Genomic DNA, 25,812 nt, shown 5'->3' with positions numbered 1-25,812 from the left:
CTTTGCTTCATGGAAAATATGGAAAGATGTTGCGTTCACAATATATCACTCTCATCTGTGTTTGTAAACAGATTTATCACACCATCTGCAAAGTCGTATTGCCATCTCCTCCATGTTCATTTCCTTTCCATTTATATAGTACAGCTTCTGTTTATTTTATTCCCTTTTTACAATTAGATACATTAGCTACCTTTATGCTTTTCTACAAAAAGGATGCGCTCTCTGTAGGGAAGAATATTTAATCAATCCAATTTGTTCATTTTAGTGCATAAAAACACAAGCCAGGACTGTTTGGAGAGGTGCTGCCCGGTTCTGTTTCTCATCTCTTCACATCTGTGTGGAGCAGGTGGGAGGGAAGGATAATTCAGAACAAATCTGTGGTAAACAGGATGCTCTCTCAGTATTTCCTGTCTCCTGTTGCACTGGTGGAGCTTAATTTTCAGGAATCTGCTAAGCCTGAGGTCAATAATGCTGTTGTAATTTCTCTGACTTGCTGTAGCTGATACAATATAATACAAATACAATCTAATTCATACATCTGAGAGCAAAAAGTCAGCCTGCGTTGTTATCTGGCTGGATAAGAAATGTTTATTCATGTTCAAATGAAAAAAGCGATTTGCTGAGTATAAAAAGAAGTCACACAAGAGGAGCTTGCAGTTGGCAGCCACTTCTGCAGCACCCAGGTCAGATGGCCCTCAGTACTGCCCTACACTGAAGGTCCAGCTTGACCCCAGCACTGGAAAGAGATGGCTGGGCTCCATGCACAGCGTGGAGGAGAATTTGACTGCAGGTGGACCTCTCCAGCCCCATGAGAGTAGATTTGCAGTCCCCATGACTGATGAGAGGTGTAGGATGCTGCCCCATCCCTAGGGCTGTGAACCTGGGGCAGGAAACTTTTGCTTCTCTCCCTCCAGTGAGGAAGGATTTCTCTTCTTTGCATCAGGCCTAACCCAGATTCCTGGGCTTGAATACAGGGGTGGGACTGGGGTTGACTAATCCCAAAAAGAATTTTACCAAGAGTGAGTAAGGGCTCTGGACTGCAGGGAGTGATGACAAATCTTGGAAACTCAAGTCTGTGCTTTGGCAGGGAGGTTTGTTTGGGGATTGGTTGAGTTGGTTTTTTTATGGTCCTTTTTATCACTTTTCAGCTGTACAGTGTGTTCTCAGATGGTATATTTGCCACTTCATGTTTTTGGATCGTGACCATCATTTTTTCAGCTAACAGAACAGGGAGCAACTGGGTGCTTGGCCAGCTCCTTTCCCCCTGAAGCAAAAGAAAACTCTGCAAGAGGGTTTCTCCAGAGCTCTCTAAATGGATTTTCTGTCACCAAATCCTGCTAACTCTTCCACCCCTTTGACCTCTCAATGCAGACTTTGACGCTGTGAGCTGCCAGAAAGTCCCACCATCACATTTTCTCAGATAAATTTTTCAGGTGTCCTAGCCCATCACACTTTGCATCTTTCCAAGAGGCATATTTAGACCTATAATATCATGCCTGTCACTAACCAGTGAACAAATCTTTTGGCTGTATAATTGCCAAGGGGAGATTGCCAGAATGACTCTTTGGGTAAAACAGAAGCCATGCAGCTCTGCTGCAGGGAAGGAGCCAGGACCTTTCTCAATGGCACAGTCCCCAGGAAAAATCACAAGGCAAGCTTTATAATGAGATTTTTTTTCCAACCAGTGTAAAGGGTCCATCCTTTATCTTGGCTTTCTGGGAAAAAAAAAAAAATCAACCTTCCAGAGATTACTTAGTTTAGATTTTTCAAGCATTTTTCTAGTCACTGTTGGGCTAGAAAGCCTTGTGCTCGAGCTGGGAAGGGAAAATAAGAGTCTCCCATAATCCCTTCAGTCCCCTAAGTGCTGAGTTTTGGGGCCAGCTGGCCCCAGGTTATTTTGAGCTCTTTGCAGGCTCAGCAGCCATGGTGAACAGAGGTACTGGTGGTGTGGCAGGACGGGGAGGTAGCATCAATTTTTGTGGGGCAAACTGTCATCTATGGGAGTAATTCAGCTTTTAAACAGAATCACAGATTCATAGAATATTCTGAGTTGGAAGGGACCCACAAGGATCATCAAATCCAACTCTTAAGTGAACGGCCCATATGGGGATCAAATCCACAGCCTTGGCATTATTAGCATGGTGCTGTGACCAACTGAGCTGATCTCAGTGGCCAAAACCATTGCATGCAGCTTTGAAAAGGACCTGCATTGTATGACTTGATTCCTGTGAGTCTGAAAAATAATCATCCTGCCTAAAACCATAAAATCTGGCACCAAGAGTTACATTTGGCTTTGCAGTTTCTCTGTGCTGAATCAGTTCCTGGCCTTCCTTGCTGCTGATGGCCTGGCTGGACAGGCTGTGTCCTCCAGGGAGACGGACCATTGCTCCCCATCTCCAAAAAAGTGCTCTGCTGATTTTGTAGCCAGCCTCCTGCTGCTGTACCTGCACTCACAGCCTGTCAGGTTCTCACATTATCAGGCATAAACACCATGTGTACAAACATATTTGCAATTACAGCAGACAGGAAGGGATTAAGTGAGTGCTATAAAATCAACCTCAACATCAGTCAAAAGAAACAAAAGCGAAAAAGGAACAGGGTAATCAGATACTCTTATGAGCAGGATATGCTCAAAATGATTTCTCCATCCCATTACAAACGCTTAGAAACTGCACAGCCTCTCCAGCACAGTGAGATTTTGGAGTGGTTTAATGGGCATTAGGAGATCAGAGCTGATAATGCTGTTTCCAACCTTTTCCTTTCACTGCATGAAAATAGGTAGGGGCAATTGACTGGTGCAAATTGGCTATTTTTAAAGCTGTACTTGGTGGCTTGGATGTGCTAAAAGTCTCTCCACAGAGTCTTGAGAGCCTAAATGTAATGTGTGTGGTTAAGGTGGGGATATATTGAGTTTCTTCAACAGAGGACTGGTTCCAGTGTATGCCCTACATGCTGGAGAGCTGTGACCTGCTGTAGCTGGGCTTTACATCCCAATTACTGGATAAAAAGCATGGCTACTGGATCATTTTTGGTAGCCCAGACAAACTTCTCACTTTGTCTCTTCTTTTTCTTTCAGAACAAGCCGTTCACAATGTCAGTCAAAAAGGAAGGTGCCCACAAGAAGTGGGCTGCCCTGAAGGAGAAACTGGGACCCCAGGAGACCGACCAGTCAGAGGCCAACCTGGAAAACGCAGAGCCAGAGCTGTGCATCCGTCTCCTGCAAATGCCCTCAGTGGTGAACTACTCCGGGCTGAAGAAGAGGCTGGAGAACAGCGACCATGCCTGGATGGTCCAGTTCCTGGAGCTGTCCGGGCTGGATCTCCTCCTGGAGGCCCTGGACAGGCTGTCAGGGCGAGGAGTGGCCAGGATATCCGATGCCTTGCTCCAGCTCACCTGCATTAGCTGTGTGCGAGCGGTCATGAACTCCCACAAAGGCATAGAATACATTGTGAGCAACGAGGGCTACGTCAGAAAACTCTTCCAAGGTGAGGAGACACCTTCCTGCTTTGTCCATGCAGCACTGGGGTGGGAGGCACTCTCCTGTTGCTTATCCTCTTGCCCTGCACCAAGCTAGTTGAAAATGGTTGGTCACAAGTGATTAATGAGATTATTTTCTTCTTTAAAATAAAACTGCTATGAAATCACATTGCCTTAGCCACCCAGTGCTATTTCCACACAAATATTGTCATAGTTTACTGAGAAGCTGGGAATAAACCCAGCCTTATCTGTATACAGGCATGAGAAATCTTCAACCCTTTGGTTGTCAGCAGACATTTGCTATTCAATCTTCGAGAGCCCCAAGGGCAGAGGAAAGGAACTGAAAGGGCTTGGAGTCTCTTAGCCTGTAAAGAGGAGGGAAAGTAGCATGTTTGGACTCAAGAGAGCCTGCTCTCTGTGCTGCTCACTCTGCGCCTCCTGGAAGATTGTGGGTAACACCACTTACATTCTCCTGCCATTCACTTGGCTCATTGTTAGCTTTGAAATTCATCAGGGCGTCTTGTAGGACTTATTATACAGCACTTAATGGTGCTGGTGCTGGAAGGATAACTTCTGTACCCAGAAACCCTTATCAATAGCTTTTTTAAATGCATTTAGTCTGAAAGCTGACGTGCTTCCCTCTTCAGTTTTGAAGTCCCTTTCCTTCCTCTTCACCCTGTATTTTCTTAGCTTATATAAAATATGGACATGGCATTTTTGTACTGTGAAAACAGGGGGGTATCCTGGATTTTCAGTCTTGGAGCTTCTTAGTGCTCTAATATAGAAAAAATACAACAGCTCCCAGGGCTCACAGAGAAAGAGTAGTACAAGAAGGGAATACATGGGACCCCTTGGAACAATTGCTCTAACTCATATGCATATTGAGCTTTTCTGCACAAAAAATAAGAGTCATTAATCAAAGAAAATTGTTCATCTGCTGTTCTAGAAAATACCCATATGTGAAAATGGGAAATAAATTTTGTGAGTGCTGAAAAATCTTGGCTGCTGTTGCAGCATGTCGCTGGGACATGGAAAAGATGAATAACTACAAGCTGCACTAAAATCTCAAGGGGATACCTGTAGCATTTACTGTTCCCACTGGAATTTACCATCCCATAATGCTATTGGGATGAGATATCTGTACATTAAGATATTTCTCTTCCTATCTTCCACTGTAATGGGTCCCCTCCTTCAGTCTCTTTTATACTACTGCTCATAATTCATGTAGCAGAAGACACTGAGATTCAGAATATTAATGTCATTATAAATTCTGCTTTCTTTTGTTCTGTTTTTCCTACAGCACTTGACACAACTAATGTCATGGTCAAAAAGCAAATATTTGAGCTCCTGGCTGCACTGTGCATTTACTCATCAGATGGCCACTCTTTGGCTCTGGATGCTTTGGACCATTACAAGGCAAGTGTTTGGTTGGAGCAGGAGGAATGGCTTGTCTTTGATCCATGCAGACAGATTCATGTACCACAGAAAAGGGTGGGAATAAAGTTTATATTTTGCATTGTTTTGGTAAGAGAAGTAGGGTTTTATAAGGTGAAAGCTGTAGGAAGTTTTTTGTGGTCAGTGTAGGTCTGTGGTGCAGTTCTGTGACTTGTGTGGACAGATGACTGCAAACCACAAGGTGCTTTCTGGCAGCAAAAGCACCACCAGATCAGCAGAATAAATGGTGCCACATCCACAGGTTTCACTGCCCACGAGCTCAGGTACATGCATCAGTTACCAGAAAGCACAAAGGGATCCAGGAGGTGTTTCCAATGACTTTCTGTGCCAGCCAGGCCCTGCTCCATAATGGAGGAGTCCTGCTTTTACCCATGTCTTCCTGTTCTGTGGACAGTGGGATAAACTGAGGATTTCAGATGCTAATTCCATCTGAGAGCCTGCCCCACAGTCATGGGCATTTATGTCTGTATAGACCATCCTTGTCATAGTATCAGTTGTGTTACCCACAGAGTGTGAAGAACCAGCAGTATCGATTCAGCATCATAATGAACGAGCTGTCCAACACAGACAATGTGCCATACATGGTGACACTGCTGAGTGCTATCAATGCCATCATCCTGGGGAAAGAAGAGCTGAGAACAAGGACACAAATCAGGAACGAGTTCATAGGTAAGGATGTTTGTTACACCTTTCCCTGGAGAAAGTCAGTTACCAAATGGTTTTTTTTCCTGATGTATCCATAAGGTGCCTGAAGAGGCTGGGGAGCAAAACTGCAAATATTAATTTTCTTCTGTCTTTTGACCTTTATTCTCAACAGCCTTTCTGTCAACAGATTTTTTTTTTTACTTTGCTGCTTTCCCATAGCTTTGATCTTTTCTGGAATCCCAGCAGCACTGTATCACTTGAGCTTCTTCAGAGCATTTCTATAACCAACCACCACATCTCCATATATTGCAACTACTTGTAAGAGTTGATAAAGTTTCTTCACTCTGTGTCTACTCAGTTGAGCCACAGAGGTTTTCCCATGGTTCAGAACTTTCCAACTGCTAGAATCCCAGGCTCCTAGGTAGCATTGTTGGGATTCACCTCACATGCTGGGTGCATCTGAGTTGATGAGCCTGGGCTCCATTTCTCTCCATGGAGATCAAGGAACATTTGATTGTATCAGACTGATCTTAGATATCTAATTTGGATTGAGGTCACTCGTGCCTCAAAAGTGCCTGTGTCACTCAATAACCTCAGGGGGATTGTGCAGTGGTTCACACAAGTGCTGCAGATGTGTGCTGTGGTGTCTCATCATTTACCAGATGACTCTACCCACTTTGATAGATACACCTGAAGATATTTTCACTTTTTCTCTCTACAAAAAGTTTTTATGAGCATAACATATATAAAATCATAACAAATAAGTACCAAGTGGGTCATAATGCAACTATATTTTTTTCACCTACCAGGGCTTCAGCTGTTGGATGTTTTAGACAAGCTAAGGTAAGGATCTCTACTTCAATTTCTGTAAAATGACATTCACAGTGAAGTAGCTTTGGAAACTTAATACTTACCCAACCTTCTGTTGTGTGAAGTGCAGTGTTCTTGGGTGGAGTGGACCATGCTTGTATGCACCCATTTCATGGGAGCTAGAGGCACTTGGCCAGTGTTAAGATGCTCTTGCCAACCACAGTGTCACAGGGGCAGCTGTTGGCACAGATGGCATGCACAGAGTTCTGGGCACAGATGGAGCAGCAATGTCCTCATTGAGGCTGTTTCAAACTGAATCTGAAGCAGTGGCCTCACTGTGGCCTCACTGAGCAGCTCACTGTGTTCAACACCACTGCTGCTGTTGGTCCCAGATTCATCCAGCTAAAACAATTTACTAATGTATATCTGAATGTAATTTTAAAATTATGTTCTATCAGAAACATCTGTGATAAATTCTAGAATGCAGTTAATGTGAGTTGCAGTTATCCATGTAACTGGAATTGCTCAATCCAACACCATCAAAATTAGGGAAGAGAAAATCTTTTATTAGAGCAGCAGCTGTAAAATTCTAACGCTGAATGGTCTTGAGAGTCCTGAAAAACTTTAGAGTGTCTATGTTTTTTTAAATCCAGTTTTGAATAACAGAGAAGAAGGTTTTTCAAAAAGAAACTTCACTGGAATATTTTCAATTAGTCTTGACTTTAAAAAAATGAAGGTGGCAGCCTGGTTGCAAAAGGGTCAGAATGCCACTCTGATGTTACAGCTCCAAGGAGAATTCCACAGCAAGCCTGTGCTGGGCCAGGTTATGCCATGAAAAGTCTCATTCCTTTGTATGTGTTGATTGTAGGAAGAGGTACATTCTGTTCAAGAAAGGATGCACTGGTGGCATCTCATCCTTTATAAATCAGGCAGAGTTGGGTATTTTCAACACCAACTGGCTGAGTCCAAGAGGCAAAGAGATAAAAGCCATTTAACAAAAACAGTAATCTGAAAATTAGTGAAGGGCTCTCCAATGAAAACAAATGCTGTAATATTGCAGAGACATCGAGGAGGAGGATCTGCTTATCCAGTGTGACACATTTGAGGAGTTCAAAATAGAGGATGATGAGGAATTATTAAGGATGTGTGATGGCATAAACATGAATGATCATCATGAGGTCTTTTCATCTCTCTTCAACAAAGTAAGTTGCCCCTCGCATGGGGTGTGAGGCACCACAGTGGCCAAGTGAATCCACTTTGCTGGGAACCAGCCTTGTTGTGACAGAAGCTGCTCTGTCTTCCAGGTGAGCCGCTCTCCAGTCTCTGTCCAGCTGCTGTCCATCCTGCAGAGCCTGCTGCACTTGGAACCCTCTCATCATTCCAACCTCCTGCTCTGGGAGTCCTTGGATGCCGTAGTGAACAGAGCCCTTTTACTTGCCAATGACAGTAAGAATGACATACCCATCCAGCCTTGCACACTCATCTTGTTTTCTCTTGTCCCATAAAAATCTTTCCCCAGTGTGCAGGAAATAATCTGTGGGACTTAGAGAGAGCTGAACAGAAGTGAGACAAAGCTCTAACCTTCTGTATGAGGTCAAGTGAAGGTTCATCCCTGTGGGTGGCCACATTTAGCAGTGGGCTTGGGATTCCCAGTCTTGTTTTAATGGTTAATCCCTGAGTTTTGGCTCATGGGAGTCAGTGGGAATCTGTCCTTACTGGCATCTTGCCACTGGTGCTGGCCTGTCTTGCTGGCAGGCACGCTATGAAGTGTCTGTGGGCTGGGCACATGGGAAAGAAATTGCCTAGAAGTGAAAAGTGTAATTGTGTAAAGTGACACCAGGAAATGGACTCTCCAGGGCTCCAGATCTACTGCTTGGTGAGGGTTGAACAGCATGAAGCAGCCTGTGGGCCTTGTTCCCTTCCCTGACCCTGACTCGTTTCTCTAGTCCAAGGGAACACAGTTGAAGAAGTCATTGAGAGGCTGCTGTCTATCAAAAAACATCCAAACAAGCAAAAGCGAGCTGAAAACCGCCTGTCTGGGAGCGCAGCTGGAGGTGTCCAGGCTGAACCAGAGCCATGTGCACGTGCAGCTCGGTGTCCAGCGGGATCATCAAACCCCACCAGGCCACCAGCAACATCCTCAGGGCCACTGGACAACGAAAAGAAGATCTCATCCTGCCAGTTCATGGCCTGCTGTGCCCTGCCGGAGAAATCTAACCCTCCCTCCAACACCGCTCCCAACCCAGCACCTCCAGCCCCACCACCTCCACCCTCTGGCACAGCAGCCATGACCCCCACATCCCCCATGACAAATGCACCTCCACTCCCTGGCATCCCTCCCCCTCCACCCCCATTGCCTGGCATGGGGGGTGTTCCCCCTCCCCCTCCTCCTCCTCCTCCTCCACCATTGCCTGGCATGGGGGGCATTCCTCCACCTCCACCCCCACTGCCTGGCATGGGTGGTATCCCTCCTCCTCCACCGTCACTGCCTGGCATGGGTGGTATCCCTCCTCCTCCACCTCCATTGCCTGGCATGGGTGGTATCCCTCCTCCACCCCCACTGCCTGGCATGGGTGGCATCCCTCCTCCTCCACCTCCATTGCCTGGCATGATTGGTATCCCACCCCCTCCACCTCCGTTACCTGGCATGGGTGGCATCCCTCCCCCTCCACCCCTTCTTCCTGGCATGACAGGAGATCACATAGAAGCTGTGGTGGCTTCCCAGTACAGCTGCCCCCTGGGCTTGGGCAGGCCTCCCCACAAGACAATGAAGACACCAACGCTGAGAATGAAGAAGCTGAACTGGCAGAAGCTGCCCTCCAACGTGGTGAGAGGTGGGTGCTTCTGGCATAAAGTCACTGCAGCTGCTTTAGGGGTGCTTTACACTGCTGCTTTTGCTTCCCAGGGGAAGAAATACTATCTTAAAGTTTGTCAGATGTGGTTGACTCTGTTTCAATACAGAACTTTCCTGATTTCCTTTACTTTTGACCTACAGAGCTGATATAAAAGTAACATGGATCTACTAATGTAAAAGTAACTATTCCAACTGAATTAGTACTTTGGAATAGCTTGTTTATTACTAAAATAATTTGAACTTAAAAGAAGAGAAAGGGATGGGAATATTTTCCTAATCACTATGACATGCCTTAGATCAGGCTCTGATCTGCGTTCCCCAAACTTTTACTACCCAGCTCATCTATGCTTGTATCTTGTATTAAAGTCATGAGTAAGAGTGCATGAAAGGATCACATCACGTATCTCTTGATTTTTGGGTTACATTTCCCTCTACTAGTGGATTCAAAGTGGAACATGAAATGTGAGAAGAAACTTCGACAAGCTGTGTCAGCTTTGTCCTAGACAAGCAAGGCATCCACTGCATGAAAATAGGCAGAGGTGAAATCTAAATAAGGCATGTCTTCAATCACAAGAGCAGTAAAATGTTGGGATTATTGCAGTAGAGGCTTCTACAGGCATGTTAGGGTGGTGATTTTTTTTAAGATACAAGAAATTGTAGTAGAAATTAATTCAAGCAGTCCTGTAGCCGGCATTATACAAGGAGAATTGAGTATAAAATGAAAAATGGAGAAGGACACAGTCAGAAAATGTCCAAGTTGTGCCCAGTCCCTCTGTTAGGATGCAAGGGAGCAAAAGTTATATCAACCAGGGAACTAGAAACAAAATGTCTGAGGTCCTTGTCATGCTGATCCAGTTTGCCTATCATGGAGAAAAACACAGTTTTACAGGGAGGGACGGGGCTGTACAGCCTCTGTGTGCCCAGTGCTGCCTCCCCCTACCAGGTTTAATTGCCCTTCAGCCCCTTTGGATCTCACCTGTGACACTTGCCCCTCCTCAATAATGACCATTTATCCAGGACTAATATGTCTCTTCTTATTTCATTCATGTCCTGAAGAGTGTCCCAGGCACCAGGAGCTTTCAGCTGTGCCTGCAGCCAGTCTGAACACTTTTTCCTTCTTTCAGAGAGCCACTCAATGTGGGCTTCTGTGAGCAGCAGCAGCGAGGAAACGATAGAGCCCAACTACAGCAGCATTGAGCAGCTGTTCTGCTTCCCACAGCCAACCCCCAAGGAGAAGACAGCAGCACCAGTGAAGGCAGAGCCGAAGGAGGTGAGGAGACCCCCTCATTTTTTCGAGTAAAGATCCCTGCAGACAGCTCATCTAATATGAGATATCTTCTTTTTCTTTAATGAAGATCACATTTTTGGACTCCAAGAAAAGTCTCAATTTGAACATATTTTTGAAGCAGTTTAAATGGTAAGATATGGCCAGTTTTCGTGACAGTTGACAAAACTTTGAGCAGGTTTTGCAGTATCTGGAAGGTCCTCACGAAATCTGTTCTAGCCAATGTGCTTTGGTGGTCCATGCTACTAAACATTGCCCATTTTTTCATTCACTGTCTTTAAAATACTGAGTTTAGGGGTTTAATTATGTTTTTACATACAACTTCCCCATATGTTGGCAAAGGAGTTACATCTCCATTTTACGGATAAAGTTGTGGCACAGACTCTTAGGGTGACACAGACTGTGACACACACCTGGAGGTCGAATCTCTCCTCAAATCAGGGCCAGTGGACAAATGAAGAGTTCCATTTCCTTTTAAGATAAAAAATGCTCAGAGACAGGATCTCAGTTGTAGGATTCATCTCTGGCCTTGAATCATTTGATCAGGGCCAGAAGTAAGATTTGGGTCATAGCAGGGATCCGGGCCCTGATTCTAAGTTAATTGTGGGGCAATACCTTTCCTTTTGGATTATTATGACTCTTTACTAGGGAAAGCACAGAGTGCTTGGCACAGATAAATCTCTTGGTAGTGTGTGATACTTGAAAAGTGGTCTTTGGTTGATGGCTGGCTCTGCTCCTCCTCCCTGCAGCTCCAATGAAGAGGTGACTGCCATGATCCAGAATGGGGACCGGACCAAGTTTGATGTTGAGGTTCTGAAGCAGTTGCTGAAGCTGCTGCCTGAAAAGCACGAGGTCAGGAGGAAAACACTACCCTTGGTTCACAGAGCTGAACACATAGAGCAGTCCTGCAGTCTTGATTCTTTATTTCTCATTAGATAGAAAACCTGAAGGCCTTCAAAGAAGAGAAATCAAAGCTAGCAAATGCAGATCAGTTCTATCTTCTCCTTCTTCAGATTCCCAGGTAAGGTTGTTAGTCATAAAGTTCAGTCCAATCTGTTTCTTGGCTTACCTCTGGGAAGTTTAAGTTTCTTTATAGGAGCCTCACAGACCAACACTGATGGATATAACTGGTGGATTTCCCCTTCCACCTTGGAGCTATCCCATTCCCTGTTACCCTTAGATGAAGGGTAATGATGATGATGATCCAGCACATCCTCTCCCTCTGAACCAGCTGAAGCTGGCCCAGACTCAGGGTCAGATGTGCCCAAGGAGGCTCCATAACTCGGTGAAAGGCAGTGCTGAATGTAGTGCCAAGAAGGGGAAACTCTTCTCTTTGCTGATCACAATGCACCAGCAGCACCTACATCACTGCTGGTCCTCAGGGCCAGCAGCAGCCCCTCGCCTCCCTCCACAGGCCACACCAGTGGTTTGTGTGGATGTGGTTGACAGCAGTGTTGTGGGGTGGCATGGGCTTGCTGGTGATGTGGGAAAGGAGCTGTGCTGGCTGAGATCCCAGTACCTTTATGGTGAGAATCCATCTCCACCCTTAGCTACCAGCTGCGCATTGAGTGTATGCTGATCTGTGAAGAGACCACCGTTGTGCTCGACATGATCCAGCCCAAAGCTGAAGCCATCCGGAGAGCCTGTGAAGGTATAACCTGAGCTTATTTCTGGGTCTCATTTAAGGCAGGAAATTTTAACGCCCACAAAACTTCCCTGGAGCTCTGCAGTGTTACCCCCAAAACTCCCCTGGAGCTCTGCAGTATTACTACCCAAACCCCAAAGAACTCCTGTGTGGTCCATTCACTGGTTTGCTGCAAATGGGATGCAGCTTTAGGTATTTCCAATGATGGTCAAAGCCCGTAACAGGACCAAAGATTCTTTTCTTTCATCCTCATCCCTTTTTATCTGCAGCAGATGTATTCCTCTGAAACACTTTGAAGTGCTGGAAGTTCATCAGCCCTTTCAAAGGAGCTGAATTTAGACAGCAGAGCTGGCCCTGCTGCAGCTAATTCATCCATCCAGCATTATTTCCCAAATTAAGAACTTCATACAGCAATTTTCTCTGCCAGAAAACTTCTCCCAAAAGTAGCGATGCTTTAGTATTTCCCTGCCTAGAAATGGAACCAGAAGAAAGAGGTTGTTATTTTGGGTTATAAATTGCTGATGCTCCAACATGGTGAGTACACAGAAAGTTTGTGCAATAGATTTTAGCTTCCTGTGGCAGAAACCTTTGGTCCTACTCCTCTGAGAGCAGTATGCTCTTCTTAGCACTGTCAAGTGTCACCTGTCCTACACAGCCAGTTCCCCTAACTCCTGCTGGGGTTTCTCCAGCTGGCATTACAGCTGTCTGCTGGGATGAATTGAAGCTTTCCCCAAAGTGACTTCCCAGCAGCCCAGTTGTTCTTTTGGAGCTGTAGCTGCCTTAAAGGTGGGTGCTTCAGAAAGCACAGCACTGCAGTGCCCTGTCATAAGAGCAAGGACAGGGACCGTACTCCTCATGCCTGGTCAATAATCACCTCTACCATGAGGGACCAGGAACAGGAGGAGTATGTCTGGTTTTAGCAGCTGGCAGGTGATCATAGTGCAGTCAAAACTTGCTTCACAGCACAGCTAAATGAAGTTGGCAAGATTCAATTTGCAGCCGTTACCCTTGCCCACAATGGGAAACTTGCAAGGAAGGCAGGACCTTGATTGCTGTTAGTGAGGAGGGTCCAACTGCAGGTTATTTGCCATTAGGAAATGAGAGACCAGATGTAAAGAAAGAAACGTAAGTCAACAAGGACTTTGACAACCCATGGAACTGAATCTGCATGGAATCAGTTTCTCTGCTGGTTGGGCATTGGACCGCAAAGCCAAAGTACCAAATTTGATTTAGTGGAATTCAGAATCCCAATTTCAGTGCAGTTTAGAAAATGTTCTGGTGTAACAGAGGCTTTTGCTTAAAAGTCCCTTATGTTTTTCAGACCTTCTGACTAGTCATCGCCTGCCGGTCTTTTGTCAACTGATTCTCAAAGTTGGAAACTTCCTGAACTATGTAAGGACTTTTTTTGTCTTCTCCTCCCCCCATTACAGTCTGTGAATGATCTCCTTTAGGGTTGTAATTTGGATGAGCACAGGAGTTACATCTGCTTTTTTTCTCTCTTGTAGGGAAGTCACACAGGCGATGCCGATGGGTTTAAAATCAGCACTTTACTCAAACTAACAGAAACCAAAGCCAACCAAACCCGCATTACACTGCTCCACCATATTCTAGAGGTACCACTGCCAAGTCCTGCACAGTAGGGAAGAGGGAGGGTTTTACCACAGATGAAGCATTTCTCCTACTCTACTGCTGGCTAATGCTGCATGCTCATACTCACGTCCTCCCTGGCAAGCCCGGAGTGTCACAAGTCAGGAGAATTTGAATCACTTTGGTGACTCTGGTGGAGGCTGCTTGTGGGCACTGCTCCTTATTTTAAGACTTGCTCTGCTTCCCTCCAGCATCTTTTCCACAGTGTCTGCAACTTCCTTTCATATTTGTGCAATCTGCACATCAGCAGCTGCAAACCACAGAGCACAAAGCTGTCCTGGCTCATCTGTACCCATTCAGTCTTTTTGCCTTTCCATGAACTTTCCCTTTTCCTCCAGACTGTGCTCAGGCTTTTCATGCCTCTCTCTAAGTCCCCATGGCTTTCCTACTCCCGGCAATGCTGGTTTTATCTTTTTTCTCCATGCTCTGCTCTGCCACCTTCATTCATCAATGTCCCTCAGTTTCAGTTACGGATGTTCAAGCCCCGCTTTAGCTGGCAGTAGCTTCAGCAAGGACAGCTGTGAAAGCAAAAAATGCAAGACTCAAGGCCTTTTAGTACCTTTCTGGTACTGTGGGAAGTGTCAGATTGCATCAAACCACAGTCCTGCCTCCCTCCATGCTCAAGAAGAGCTCTGCTTTGCTTTGAACTACAAGTATTTCTGAAGGTTTAGTACTCTTCTGTGGTTTTATAGCCAGGGGAAACGCCTTTCCTCTCTGCATGTGCAAACTACAGACAGGGGGGCAGTAGCAGAACACAGCACAGTCATCCTTCCTGGACATGTCTGTCTATGTGTCTTCTCCTCAGCTTCCCCTCGGCTCCTGCCACACACCAAATAACACTTCTTTCTCTCTTCCTCTTCAGGAAGTAGAAAACAGCCACAAGGACCTACTGGAACTGCCAAAGGATCTTGAATATGTTTCAAAAGCAGCAGGGTAAAATTGTGTGTCATTTCCTTTGAATTAAAAACAAAAATAAATCCCATGCACATCAACAATGTACCAGAAATTAGGACACACACAGCTGGTATAGAGATTAACAAGTTGGCATCTTATAAAGTTTTAACTGAACGATTTGGTTGATGAATGTTGAAAGCCCCTTAATATATAATAATTCTACTACAGCTGGCAACACTTAGGACTGAAATTTGCAGAGCAGTCATTTAAAACTGTCTCCCAGACCCTTCTGAAATGTGCACTGCCTTTGTGGAGGCAGGAGCTGGTGAAGGTCAGCTACCCAGAAGCATTTCTGAAGTAGCTCCAGGCAGGGAAAGTGAGCTAATGCTGAACACGGTGGAGAACAGCCTTTTGAACGGGTGGACTTTTTTTGGCATTCATCTACCCAATACACAGAACTGTAGGTAGGCCTGGCAGCCTTTCCATGAGTACTGTGGAGGGAAGATGTTTTCCCTGAGCTTGGACTGTATAGAGAGTTCAGGGCACAGGGTTCAGTTCAGTCAATGGTGGGAAACAGAGGGGTGACCTTGATCTTGATCTTGATCTTGATCTTGGTCAGCTCAAGATGCTGGAGTGTTAACTAATGGCAGGGTTCTGTGTGATTTCAGAATTAATCTTGATATTATCCGCACGGAGTCCGGTACCAATTTAAAGAAGTTGCTGGAGCTTCAGCGGAAAGTCTTATCATCAAATGAGGATGTGAAACAACAGTATGAGAAACCCATCCAGGTCAGTAATGGAGCTGCCTTAGATCTCCCCATTAGACACAGAGAGGTGGTGCATGGTACATCTGCAGCTGAGGAGCCTCATGAGAGGGGAGAAAATATTGCCACAAGACATGCTCTCAAATTTGGAAATAGGATGCAATGCTGCACAACCCAAATATGCATTTGCCAGCTGCACCCCAAACCTAGCTACCTTTGGTGAGGCCATGTCTTAGGGTGTGGGCCCCAACTGCTCTGTCCATGCTTCTGTGTGACTCCTCACTTTAAGAGAAGATGGTCACCTTCTGTGTGGATCACCACAGTGAAGCCCTTTGCTTGGGGATTAAGCTTTGCATGGAGCTTTCCATGTCTTGCTCAAGACACCCCTGTAAGCTGGCACAGTGCAGTTGCCAAGAGTAAAGACCATCTGCAAATCTTAATTTCTTCCCACCTGCTTTCCAAAAGCTGCAGTTAAAAGCCAGGACCCAGAGTCCTGCTTTAAGCTTTAATCCTTTCTCTGTGAGTGCACTTCACTCGTTGTCCTCTCGATGGTGTTTTACTGTGTGCATTTAATGCATTTCAGGACAGCATTGATGCCTCCAGAAAGCTGGAAGAAGAATTTGAAACCATTGAAAAGAAGAGAGAAGAACTTGCAAATTATCTCTGTGAAGACCCAAGCAAGTTGTCCTTAGAGGACATATTTAGCATCATGAAGACCTTCAGAGATCTCTTCATCCGAGCCCTGAAGGTTGGCATCTGCACAGAGGATGCTGAGCATCCCTAGTGCTGGAAGCTGCCTCCACTCCAATGGACAGGGTGGGATGGGCACCCCGAATCCAGGGGGGAATCTGGTTACAGTCTCCTCCTTTTGGCACCTGGCATGAGGTCTCCCAGTGAAGTGGTGTCTGATCTCTCCTCCACTGCATCCTCATGCAGTTCTGGTGCTGCTGGGCCTGGCCCAAACACCAGGGATTTATGATTTTGTTGCAACTTCAGCTGCAGAGTCAGTCACAAAGATGCTTTTGGGCCAAGTGTGCAAGTTTTAGAGAAAGGGGCTTACAAAACTTAACCCTTTGCTCCAGCCTGAGCAAACAGGCTCGGAAGGGGGATGTGTAGTAAAAAAACCACTTGTTTGGAAAAAACTGTGGCTTCAGTATCTCCCCCTTTCACCTCAGCTAGAGGTCAGGCAGGTGAGCCCACTGCAGGTAGCTGTGTGAGGCATATCACCACTGCCACCTCCGACTGGGATGTGGCAGAGTCCTGGCCAAGTCAGCAGTCCCCTCTCACCATTTTGGTAAGACAGCCTTTATTCCCAATGCCCATTTTATTTGTTGCACAGGATGAAGTCTGAATTTCTCTTCCTTCATCTGTAGATCTCCTTTCTCTTCATCAGCTTCTTTACCAGACATTTACCCAACTTTCTCATGCCACTGTTAACTCCCTGCAGGAAAACAAGGACAGAAAGGAGCAAGCTGCCAAAGCAGAGAAGAGGAAAAAACAGCTAGAAGAGGAGGAGGGGAAGAGACAGAAGGGAGAAAATGGAAAAGTCAGTGAGTATCTGAAATGGCTTCAAAAAATAGAGATGGAGCCATAGGAGTTCTTTGGTGGTCCTGCTTTAATGGACCAGTATCAGTAATTTGTTTTATAGGTTTCTAGGTGCTGGCTGACTGAAGGCTTTTAGGTGTCTTACAGCCGCAGCTAAGAATTGACTTTCCACAGTTGTAGCTGGGCAGAGAAGTTAATTTTAGGTTTGCTGACTGAACAGCAAAGAAGAAAGAAAATCACCACAAATTAAATATTTCAGTTAACTTTTCCAGTTTCTAAACATAACTTTTAAATCCCAAACCTAAAAAGAAACATTTGACTTATCCACCATCCAAGGTCCCCGTATACACTTGAATAGTCTCTCTTTACCACAGTTGTCACAAAAATCTTGCATGTTGTTTAAATATGCCTTCTTCAGGATGAAAATGAAAGACTGAAAAATGCAATTGGAAGAAGCTGAGAGGAAAGAAAAATCAAAATTATTTTTCCTCAAAAAAAAAAAGGGTTCCCACCAACATTGATAACAAACAGGGACTATTTCACAGTCATGGGGTAACTGGGGGTATGTCCAGGAGAGCTGGTGCCACTGATGCCCGGCTGTAGCACCAGGACTTGGGAGCAAATCCCTTGTCTTCAGCCAGGATGGGCTGCAGTGGGATCACAGAGCACTGGCTGCTCCCACATCTGGTGTAGGTGCCTTGCTCCTGCCCGGTGGCTGCTTGTGCTGGGACAGCAGTAGCCACCTCCAGCAGTGGCATCGCTGCAGTCTCCTCCTGGCCTGTCTCAGGGGCAGGTGTAACACCCCTCTCTCTCCCCCAGTCAAGAAGGGGTTGATGAAGCAGGAGGAGGTGTGTGTCATCGACGCCCTGCTCGCCGACATAAGGAAAGGGTTCACGCTGAGGAAGACGAAGAACAGACACGAGTCAGAGGCAGTTCCTAAACCCTTGTCTGCAGAGAGCCCCGAGGAAAGCCAGTCTGGTAAGGACACAGACCTGACTGTACCTGCAGCTATTCATTCCCATCTGCCTCTGAGCCTGAGCCTAGCATGCACCAGTGAGAAGCCTTTGTCTTTGCATTTGGGACATTTTATTTAAGAAGGCTTTGCAGCCAGTGCCAAGAAGAGGAGCAGAGAGCCTTGAGCTGTTGCTAGTCAGGTCTGTCCCAAAATTAGCAGGACTTTGGAGCAGCATGGCCCTGCATCTGTGTTGATAAACCCTCTGAGGTGCTTGACCCTTGTGTCAGCCATGGCACCATGCTGATGGGGCACTGTTGTTATCCCCACACAAGTCCCCTCCATGCTCTCAAGTCTCAGTAGCACAGTGTGTTTCTGCCTTGGAGACTGCTGCATCCCATTTTAGTCTACACTTGGGAGACTGAAGAAGCCCTTTAAAAAACATAAGAAACCCTATTTGCAGAAGTACCCAAGTATTTAGGTGCTTGTGAGGAGACAGCCCATGGGTTTAGCTTTTCTTTGGTCTCTTGACCTCAGTGTCAGTGCATTTAGGCAAGTCCAAGGACATTGGTCTGTCCATGGCTCTCCTAGACCTGCTCTGCAAGGTTGGCTAATGGACAGCCCTGAAGTCCTCACACAGCCAAGTCCAACCTGGTCCAGGACCTCACAGGCAGGTTCTCTCTTCTGCTGTAGACTTGCAGGCTTCCTTGCAAGTCCTGGAGCCTCCATGGAAATCAGCCATTTTGTAGCAAAGACACGTTAACACCTGCTGGAAACAAATCAGGGGTTTTGCTGAGCTGGAGCCTGGAGTCCAGCTGGGCTGACCCCATGGGTATAAGGAGGGGAAGTACAGGGAGGATAAACTGGTGCTGCCTCTGCATAGCTGCTTTAGGGTCAGTGCTCCCTCCGCAGAGAGCTGCTAACCTGTAACCTCTGCAGGGTAGGTGCATCTTGGTTGATTCCTGGTGAAACTGCAGCTGTGGCTGATTGTGTGTTTTCTGTTTAAAGGACAGAGCATGAAGGATCCACAAGCAGCAGGGAAGCAGATTGATGACAAGACCAAGCAAAGCAAGGATGATCATCCCTCAGAAAGCACTCCTCCCTCAACCACAATGGAGACAGGTGGAGGTGTTACAAATGCTTCAGCTTCAGGCCAGGTATTACCTACAAACAGTGCTGGAGGAAGCCTGCCACTGGAGTCCCAGAGCAAAAGCCCCTCAGTGAGCATGGTGGAAGCTGATGGAGCCAGTCAGGCCATGCTGGGCCCCAGGATGGAGCAGGCAAACAACGTGGAAAACCTCCAGCCCAGCACAAAGAGCGGCTCCATTGCGTTCTCTGTGGCTGACATAGGCACAAGGATAAGCTTTGTGAGCAGCAGTTCAGCCTCTGCTCTGAGAGACCAGCTCAGCTGGACTAACGGGTCCATGTCAGGAGGCCAGGACAAGGAATGCCCAGCTGATGGCTCAGAGGGTGCTCCCTGCAACGAGGCTCAGCAGGCAGAGTCAAAAGAAATGACCAAGGAAAACGAAGACCCTGGTACAGACTCGCTGTTGGACACGTCTCAAGACAAGTCCTTCTCAGAGGAGCCGGCCACCGACTCCTCTTGCTCAGCAACACTTCCCCCAGAGCAAACTCACAGCGACAGGGAAAAGCAGAGGCCATCAGGGAAACGGAAGAAGAAGAAGAGGCACAGCAAAAGTTACTCAGGTAGCCTATTTTATAAATAGCCCTCGGGGACTGACTTAAATGTGGGAACCTTCCTGATATATTCGTATACGCCAGTTTCTTTCCACTTCAAGGCCCAATGCCCCCTACCCCTAGAGTCAAACTGTTTTGTGCAGCTATTACATTTTTCAAACCTGAAAGAGCTTTAAAAGGAAAATCACAAACATAGTTCATTCTGGTGACATGTATAAGTAGTTTATAAAGGAGTAATGATGAATCAATAATTCAAAAGCCCATTACTATATGCAGTAAAGATGGCAATAAGCACATCTGTCAAGTGTGCTAAAGACAGCTACAAGGGACGGTTATGTGCAAACAAGAGCTCCATTAGGCTCCAGAGCAGTGATTAAGAGCAGTTAATACTTGGTACTTAATCAGCAATCACCCCTCTGAACTACTTATAAACACATAAAAGCAGCAACATCAATGCTGCCTTGGGGTTGTTTGGTTTTTCCCCTCATTGCCACAGCACTTTGCCTGACAACCTGCCCCAGGGGTACTTTAGGTGGCTTCTAAACATCAGGCCCTCAAACCATTGCTGCAGAGGGAGGGGAAAAGGTCAGTCACTGAAAAAGAGCATCTTGCTGATGCTTCCACCAAGGATCCATCCTCCAGCTGAGCTGCCCTGCTGGGGCTGGGAGGGAGCTCAGCTCCTGGAGCCACACAGGCCCCCCTCTTCTTACCAAAAGTCCTCAGCCAGTCCCAAACCTGGGAAGAGTGTCCAAGTCCTTCAGATCCTACCACCCTTGGGTGAGTACCTTAATCCCAAATTGGAGATGCCTTGTAGGGAAGACAGATGGGTCAGTCAGCCTTTAGAACTTACAATATACTTTCCAAAGCCTGTTTCCTGCAAGATCCTGAGGTCAAACAAATGGACAGGCAAATGGGAAAGTCTCTTTTTACCAATGCTTGATGTTTTTCCTTTCAAGGAGGGTGGAGGAGAAAGGAAAGGAGGGTTTGAATACCCATTGCTGAGAGAGACAGCATAGGTTGAGCAGCTACCACAGAGGGACTTAATGCAGCATGCCCCAGGGTTGTAGTAATTTACATTTCTAAGTATGCCACTTTCCCCTGGTTAAAAACAAGCCACAAATGAGAATATGTTTCCTGTAATGTTGGTTCCTGAACTTGCTTCATCTGAGGAGCATCCCATGCTCCCAGCCCTGGCAATGCTTTCCTAATATCTGAAATTAGGACTTCTGGCTTAAGAACTGATCCCAGCCTGCAAAAGCCACAGGGTTCCTTGGGCAACCAGGGGTGGCATCAAGAGGGTTGGAAATAGATGATCTTTAAGGTCCCTTCCAACCCAAACCATTCAAAGATTCTATGTTCTTAGGGACCTCTCTGCTACTAGACAGTATTTTCATCATAAAAAGTTCCCTGTTGTTACCTTGGCCTTGCCATGATCAGATATATTTAGTGTCTCTCTTTTGTCCAAAAGCAGAGGTTGAGACTGATACTGGACATAATAAAACAAAAAAAGATTGTGTGGCACAATGAGGTATGTAAACTCACAAAGATTTTTTTTTTGTGAACTAACCACAGCACTGGGACTTCACCGACCTAATCAGTATTCAGCATATCACCTAAGCTTTTTGTCTTTATGTCTAATCACAAACACATCTGAAATAAATTTGTTACTCTGATTTTTACTCTCCAGGGTGTTGATCTTGCGTTGAGTGGATTCAGTGCTGATCTCCATTCGACACAGGGTCACAGCCCACATGTTTGTCCTCTGTGTCAGCAGCAGCCAAACTGCTCTCCCTGCAGATAATTAAAAGCCATTATTCTAACCAAACAATCAGACTTCATGTGATGAACAAAGTACTTGCTTTGATCACATTCTTTTCTCAAAAACTGTAAAAATGCAATTTCAGTACCTACTTCCAGCAAAGAACATTTGGTTTGCTTGTGGGTAGCCATTTTCTATAGCACTGTTTAAATATGGGTATCTGGAAAAGGGAATAAAACACTGGACCCAGGAACAAATACAAGTTGGGGCAAGATACCAGCTCCCACTCAAAGCTAAATTCAACTCCAGAGTTGCACACAAGTTCCCTGCATCCTTCACTGATGCTGGCAACATACAATTGCCCCTCAAAAGGAGTTCTAGGATGAGACTTTCATTTGCAAAACTTCCCCTGTTTTTACAGCAAGTGGAAAGAAAAGCAAGAAAAATAAACAACTGAAACACCCACTGTACTGAAATTGCATAGTTACGCATTGTCCTTTCCATGCTGATGAGCATCTCCTATGAACTAAATCAATATTATCAAATCTCTTTGTCTTGTTTCCTGAAAGGAATGTATTTTTTGTCCAGCATCCCCAGTTCCCTGGGGCTGGGAGCCCAGCTGGGAGCACTGCTCCTGCACAGAGACAGGAGAAATCTGTGCAGGATTTCCCCACAGGACTGCTTTTGTTCCTGCACCTGGAGCATCTAGCAAGAGAAAATGAGATATACATTGGGTAGTTACAGTCTTCACTACTCCTGCCCTCCTTTTGGCCCTTTTCTTGCAGTACCATAGGATTACATGATGTAGCTCTGTTGATTTAAAAATCCTAAGGAAGATTTCCTGCTGGAACAGAAAATAGTAACAATGAAGCATAGGTGAGAAGTATGCCAGGACCAGAGGACACGCTGCATTGGAAGGGCAGCTGGAACCATGAGTTAAGCTTAACTCAATTTTTTTTTTAAGCATACAGGCTTTAAAAAATCATATTTGAAAAAAAATATATAAAACACAGTTTTGCTTTGTCCTAGGAAGACGTAGAAATTCAGCACAGTCAAATGCATGGGCATACAGTGCCTTTGTGGAGTCAGGCAGGAGTTTCACTGCATCCTTGGAATGCAGTGCCTGGCATTGCACCAGCAGAGCCTGCCTGGGCTTTGATGCCAGGAGGGCAGCAATGAGCTGCACCTTGAAACCTGCAGTTCTCTTTTTCCTCTTCTTCTTCTGTATGTCAGACAGCAAGGAAAGCAGAAGCAAAAATCCATTTGCTTGTCTTAGTCTCCTGCCAGACAGCTTCCTCTCCCAAATCCAGCTCGTGTCTTGATGAGACAGATAAGACAGAACTTCTTGATAAGACAGATTCAGCAAGCCTAGAGTGTTACCAATTAGTATTTTTTCCTAAGATCTTCTATGTGATTTTTTTTAATTTTATGTTTTCTCCCAAGCATACATAGTCTGTTCAGGAATCCACTAGTTCTGTTTTGGTACAGGATATTTCTTTGTCTGGTGGATTTGCTGATGTGGAAGTTCATGGGTCTCAGTGAAGCCACAGAACTCTTCTTCCTCCTTGTGCAGATCCAGCTGCAGGGATCAAGACTCAAACCTTCTATGAGCTTTTAGAGCTTCCCTGATAGCAGCAGAGGGCAGGAACAGCCAGAGACTCTGTGATAGTATTTCAGAGCAGTAAAAGACTGTAATCAGCTACTGAGTTCTTGCCTCACCTTGACCGTATCTTGTTATGCAGCAATTTCTGTAATAAAATTAATGTCTTTAAATGTCAGCTTTTACATCTAAAGGGTGGTATTCTGGCTGCTGTGTTCCACATTATCTTCATGTTCTTGAAAGAAATGGTGTAGCTGTTTTTTCTCTGGAATCAAGGCACTGGTGGTCACACTATTTGTGTTCACCCTGGTAACATCTCAACTCATTTCCAACCAAGTCCAGAAAGAGTTTAAAGAATTATTTTATAAAGATGACAGTAAAAGAGAGGAGAGACTGTAAAAACACCTGAACTCAAGTGAGCTGCTCTTTGAGTGTGTCTGCCTTAAACCCTAGAGAATTCCTACAGACAAATGTTCACATCTGTTTGTGCAGCTCCCCTTTTCCTCCCCTCTGCATGTCACTTGGAATGGTTAGGAGAAAGAAAAGCCTTGAATGCACAAGTCCGTAAGCAACTGAGCTTCAGCAACTGGGCTTTAGCAATTTCCCTGCTCACAAATCTACTTGGTTTATTCCCTAGAAAACAAAAGGAAAACCAAACCAGGAGTACAGACCAGCTCAGAGACCACAGCCTGGTGAGGAGGGAGGGCAAGGGCAGAAGGGCAGCTATGACATGCACATGGCACAGTGGCACATCAACCTTCCCCTGCAAAGACACAGAAGGGATTGAGAGTCCAGGTTTCCTTTAATTCTTGAGAAACAGATGCTTCACCTTCCCTTCTGCAGACCCACTATTGTCTGTGGGCAGTTTTTAAATAGACTGTGAGAATGTCATCAATCTAATGCTCATCTTCCTGCTAGCCTTTTGCCTTCATGTCTGCCTTCAGAAATGGCATTTGATCAGTTATGGAGTGAGACAGGCTGCAGTGTGCTGCCCCATCCTTCTGACAGTCCTGCTAAATCCTCTAGATTTAGTTAGTTCAGCAATTTAATACCTAGAAGGATATATGTTATTTGACTGAACTTAAAAGCAAAGTTGCCCAAACTCAGGAGCATCAAGATTGGTTCTGGAAACATGAGGTTTTTATTAAATACATCAAACTACCTGTTTTTAGGTTATCTGAGGAACAGAGGAAACTGATTTCCCTAGTAGCACCTCGACCATTAGATATACATGCATGCAAAACCACACCACTTTTGTTCATAGTTGCAAATAATTTGCATTTCCCTCTCTTCCTGCAGGTGTCATGGCAAGGCAGAAGGTATGAGAGAACCTCTCATGTGTCCCTGGAGTGCTGCCAGCTTCTGAGACTCCAGGTTCTGCATCAATGAAATGCCACCATGAACAACTTCTGCCCCATGAAGACCCACAGCCTCTCCTCATGCAGCCTTTCACTCCCCTCCCCAGGACCTGACAAGCCTCCCCGGAGACTTTGGACCCCTCAGCCTGTGCCTTGCACGGGGCACCTGTGGAGGCAGGGGATGGATCAGTGCATAGTGGCAGTGAAAGGCTCAGACCTGTCATCCGCTGTCCTGGAAGCCAAGGCTTTCAACCTGCTCTTAGGCCAAACTCCTCTTGAAATGACAGCTGAGTGTGGCCCAAGAACAGACTGCACTGTTTAGCCCTTGAAGAAGTGTTAAAAACAGCAGTGCCTCAACTAAATTAAGGGTATAAATTAAGCAGTGGCTGTACCATCACAGGTGGAGGTGTGTTAAGTCCCTCTGCTCATTGCCCACTGATGACTTACATTGGACCAGGTCCAAGATCCAGATTAGACAAATATATTTTTACTCTCAAATACTTAAAGCAAGGGAAATTGGTTACAGGGGGGAAAAACAAGTAAAAGGAAAAGTATTTATTTTAATAAGCATATGGCCATGTAAACAGTGTCTGGTTCCTACATGATGCTTATGTGCAATTAAGTTAAAGCGCATCAGTAGTCTTAAGTAGTCTTGTCACACCCGCTGATGCATCCATCAACTTTTGGAGAACCAGGGCCCTGGCTTCTCTTACTGAAGCAAAAGGAAGAGGTTTTCCAGAGTGTTCTATTGGACATGTTTTCAGCTTATCCTGTAGTAAATCTCTGGGTTTGACTTCCATTGTCAGCTGCTTGTACTCAAGACTCTGTGTCCAAGCTGCAGAACGTGTGGAATCATGTTACTTTGGCTTTAAAACTGGGACTGTGCAGTACTGTGTTTTCAAAATTCAGAGCTTTATTTCTCAAGTTTTGTAATAACACTGTATAATAATTTTGTACATAGCTGTCCATTTAAAATGATCTATGTTTGTTGAATCTATGGTGTGATATGTGCTGAAACATAAATCCAGTGGAAGAGCTGGGTACATTTCAGAACTTTGTTTATATGGTAACTCACTGTGGCTAAACTAATGTGCAGGTTAAAGCTTCTTTTGCTCTGCTTAATAGGACTTGTAACGTCCTTGTAATACTGAAAACTTAGAAGTGAAACCAAGAATTAAATCACTGGTTTGCTTTAACCAAGGCATCACTATGAGCATATTGAGAACTGGTCAACAGAAGCAGAGATGAGTTGAGAACAGACATGTGGGCAGGTTCAGTGCAGGAGACACAGCAGAGTAGCACAGCCCTGTTGCAAGAGAAAACTCATTCCTGCTGGCTGAAGCAGGGATACCCCCAGCATTCCCTGCAGAACCCTGTTACCCAGGTTTGATTTGCAGGACTGGCTCTATAACATCTACAGGTAT

The 25,812-nt window shown here is 45.5% G+C and overlaps 1 protein-coding gene across 6 annotated transcripts in view; it reads left to right on the top strand.

The window, feature by feature from the left end:
* Nucleotides 1–25,584, top strand: part of LOC128789365 (inverted formin-2-like) — a 41,590-nt gene extending 16,006 nt beyond the window's left edge. For 3 of the 6 annotated variants that reach the window (XM_053945275.1, XM_053945280.1, XM_053945279.1), the window contains exons 2-23: nt 3,077–3,485; nt 4,778–4,893; nt 5,442–5,601; nt 6,387–6,420; nt 7,448–7,589; nt 7,692–7,833; nt 8,334–9,221; nt 10,366–10,511; nt 10,597–10,658; nt 11,276–11,378; nt 11,462–11,547; nt 12,077–12,177; nt 13,493–13,563; nt 13,677–13,784; nt 14,681–14,751; nt 15,381–15,501; nt 16,060–16,224; nt 16,924–17,026; nt 17,841–17,999; nt 18,982–19,680; nt 21,140–21,199; nt 24,330–25,584. In XM_053945275.1, the coding sequence (XP_053801250.1) occupies nt 3,077–3,485; nt 4,778–4,893; nt 5,442–5,601; nt 6,387–6,420; nt 7,448–7,589; nt 7,692–7,833; nt 8,334–9,221; nt 10,366–10,511; nt 10,597–10,658; nt 11,276–11,378; nt 11,462–11,547; nt 12,077–12,177; nt 13,493–13,563; nt 13,677–13,784; nt 14,681–14,751; nt 15,381–15,501; nt 16,060–16,224; nt 16,924–17,026; nt 17,841–17,999; nt 18,982–19,680; nt 21,140–21,198 (3,945 nt within the window). In that variant the 3' untranslated portion in view covers nt 21,199; nt 24,330–25,584. Of the gene's footprint in view, nt 1–3,076; nt 3,486–4,777; nt 4,894–5,441; nt 5,602–6,386; nt 6,425–7,447; nt 7,590–7,691; nt 7,834–8,333; nt 9,222–10,365; nt 10,512–10,596; nt 10,659–11,275; nt 11,379–11,461; nt 11,548–12,076; nt 12,178–13,492; nt 13,564–13,676; nt 13,785–14,680; nt 14,752–15,380; nt 15,502–16,059; nt 16,225–16,923; nt 17,027–17,840; nt 18,000–18,981; nt 19,681–21,139; nt 21,200–24,329 lie in introns of those variants that run through there. The other 3 variants (XM_053945276.1, XM_053945277.1, XM_053945281.1) reach the window with 3 other exon arrangements.
* The last annotated feature ends 228 nt before the right edge of the window (nt 25,585–25,812 follow it).

This window comes from Vidua chalybeata, chromosome 6 (genome assembly GCF_026979565.1).
Source record: "Vidua chalybeata isolate OUT-0048 chromosome 6, bVidCha1 merged haplotype, whole genome shotgun sequence".
Lineage (NCBI taxonomy): Eukaryota > Metazoa > Chordata > Aves > Passeriformes > Viduidae > Vidua > Vidua chalybeata.
This window is presented reverse-complemented; position numbering and strand designations above follow the sequence as displayed.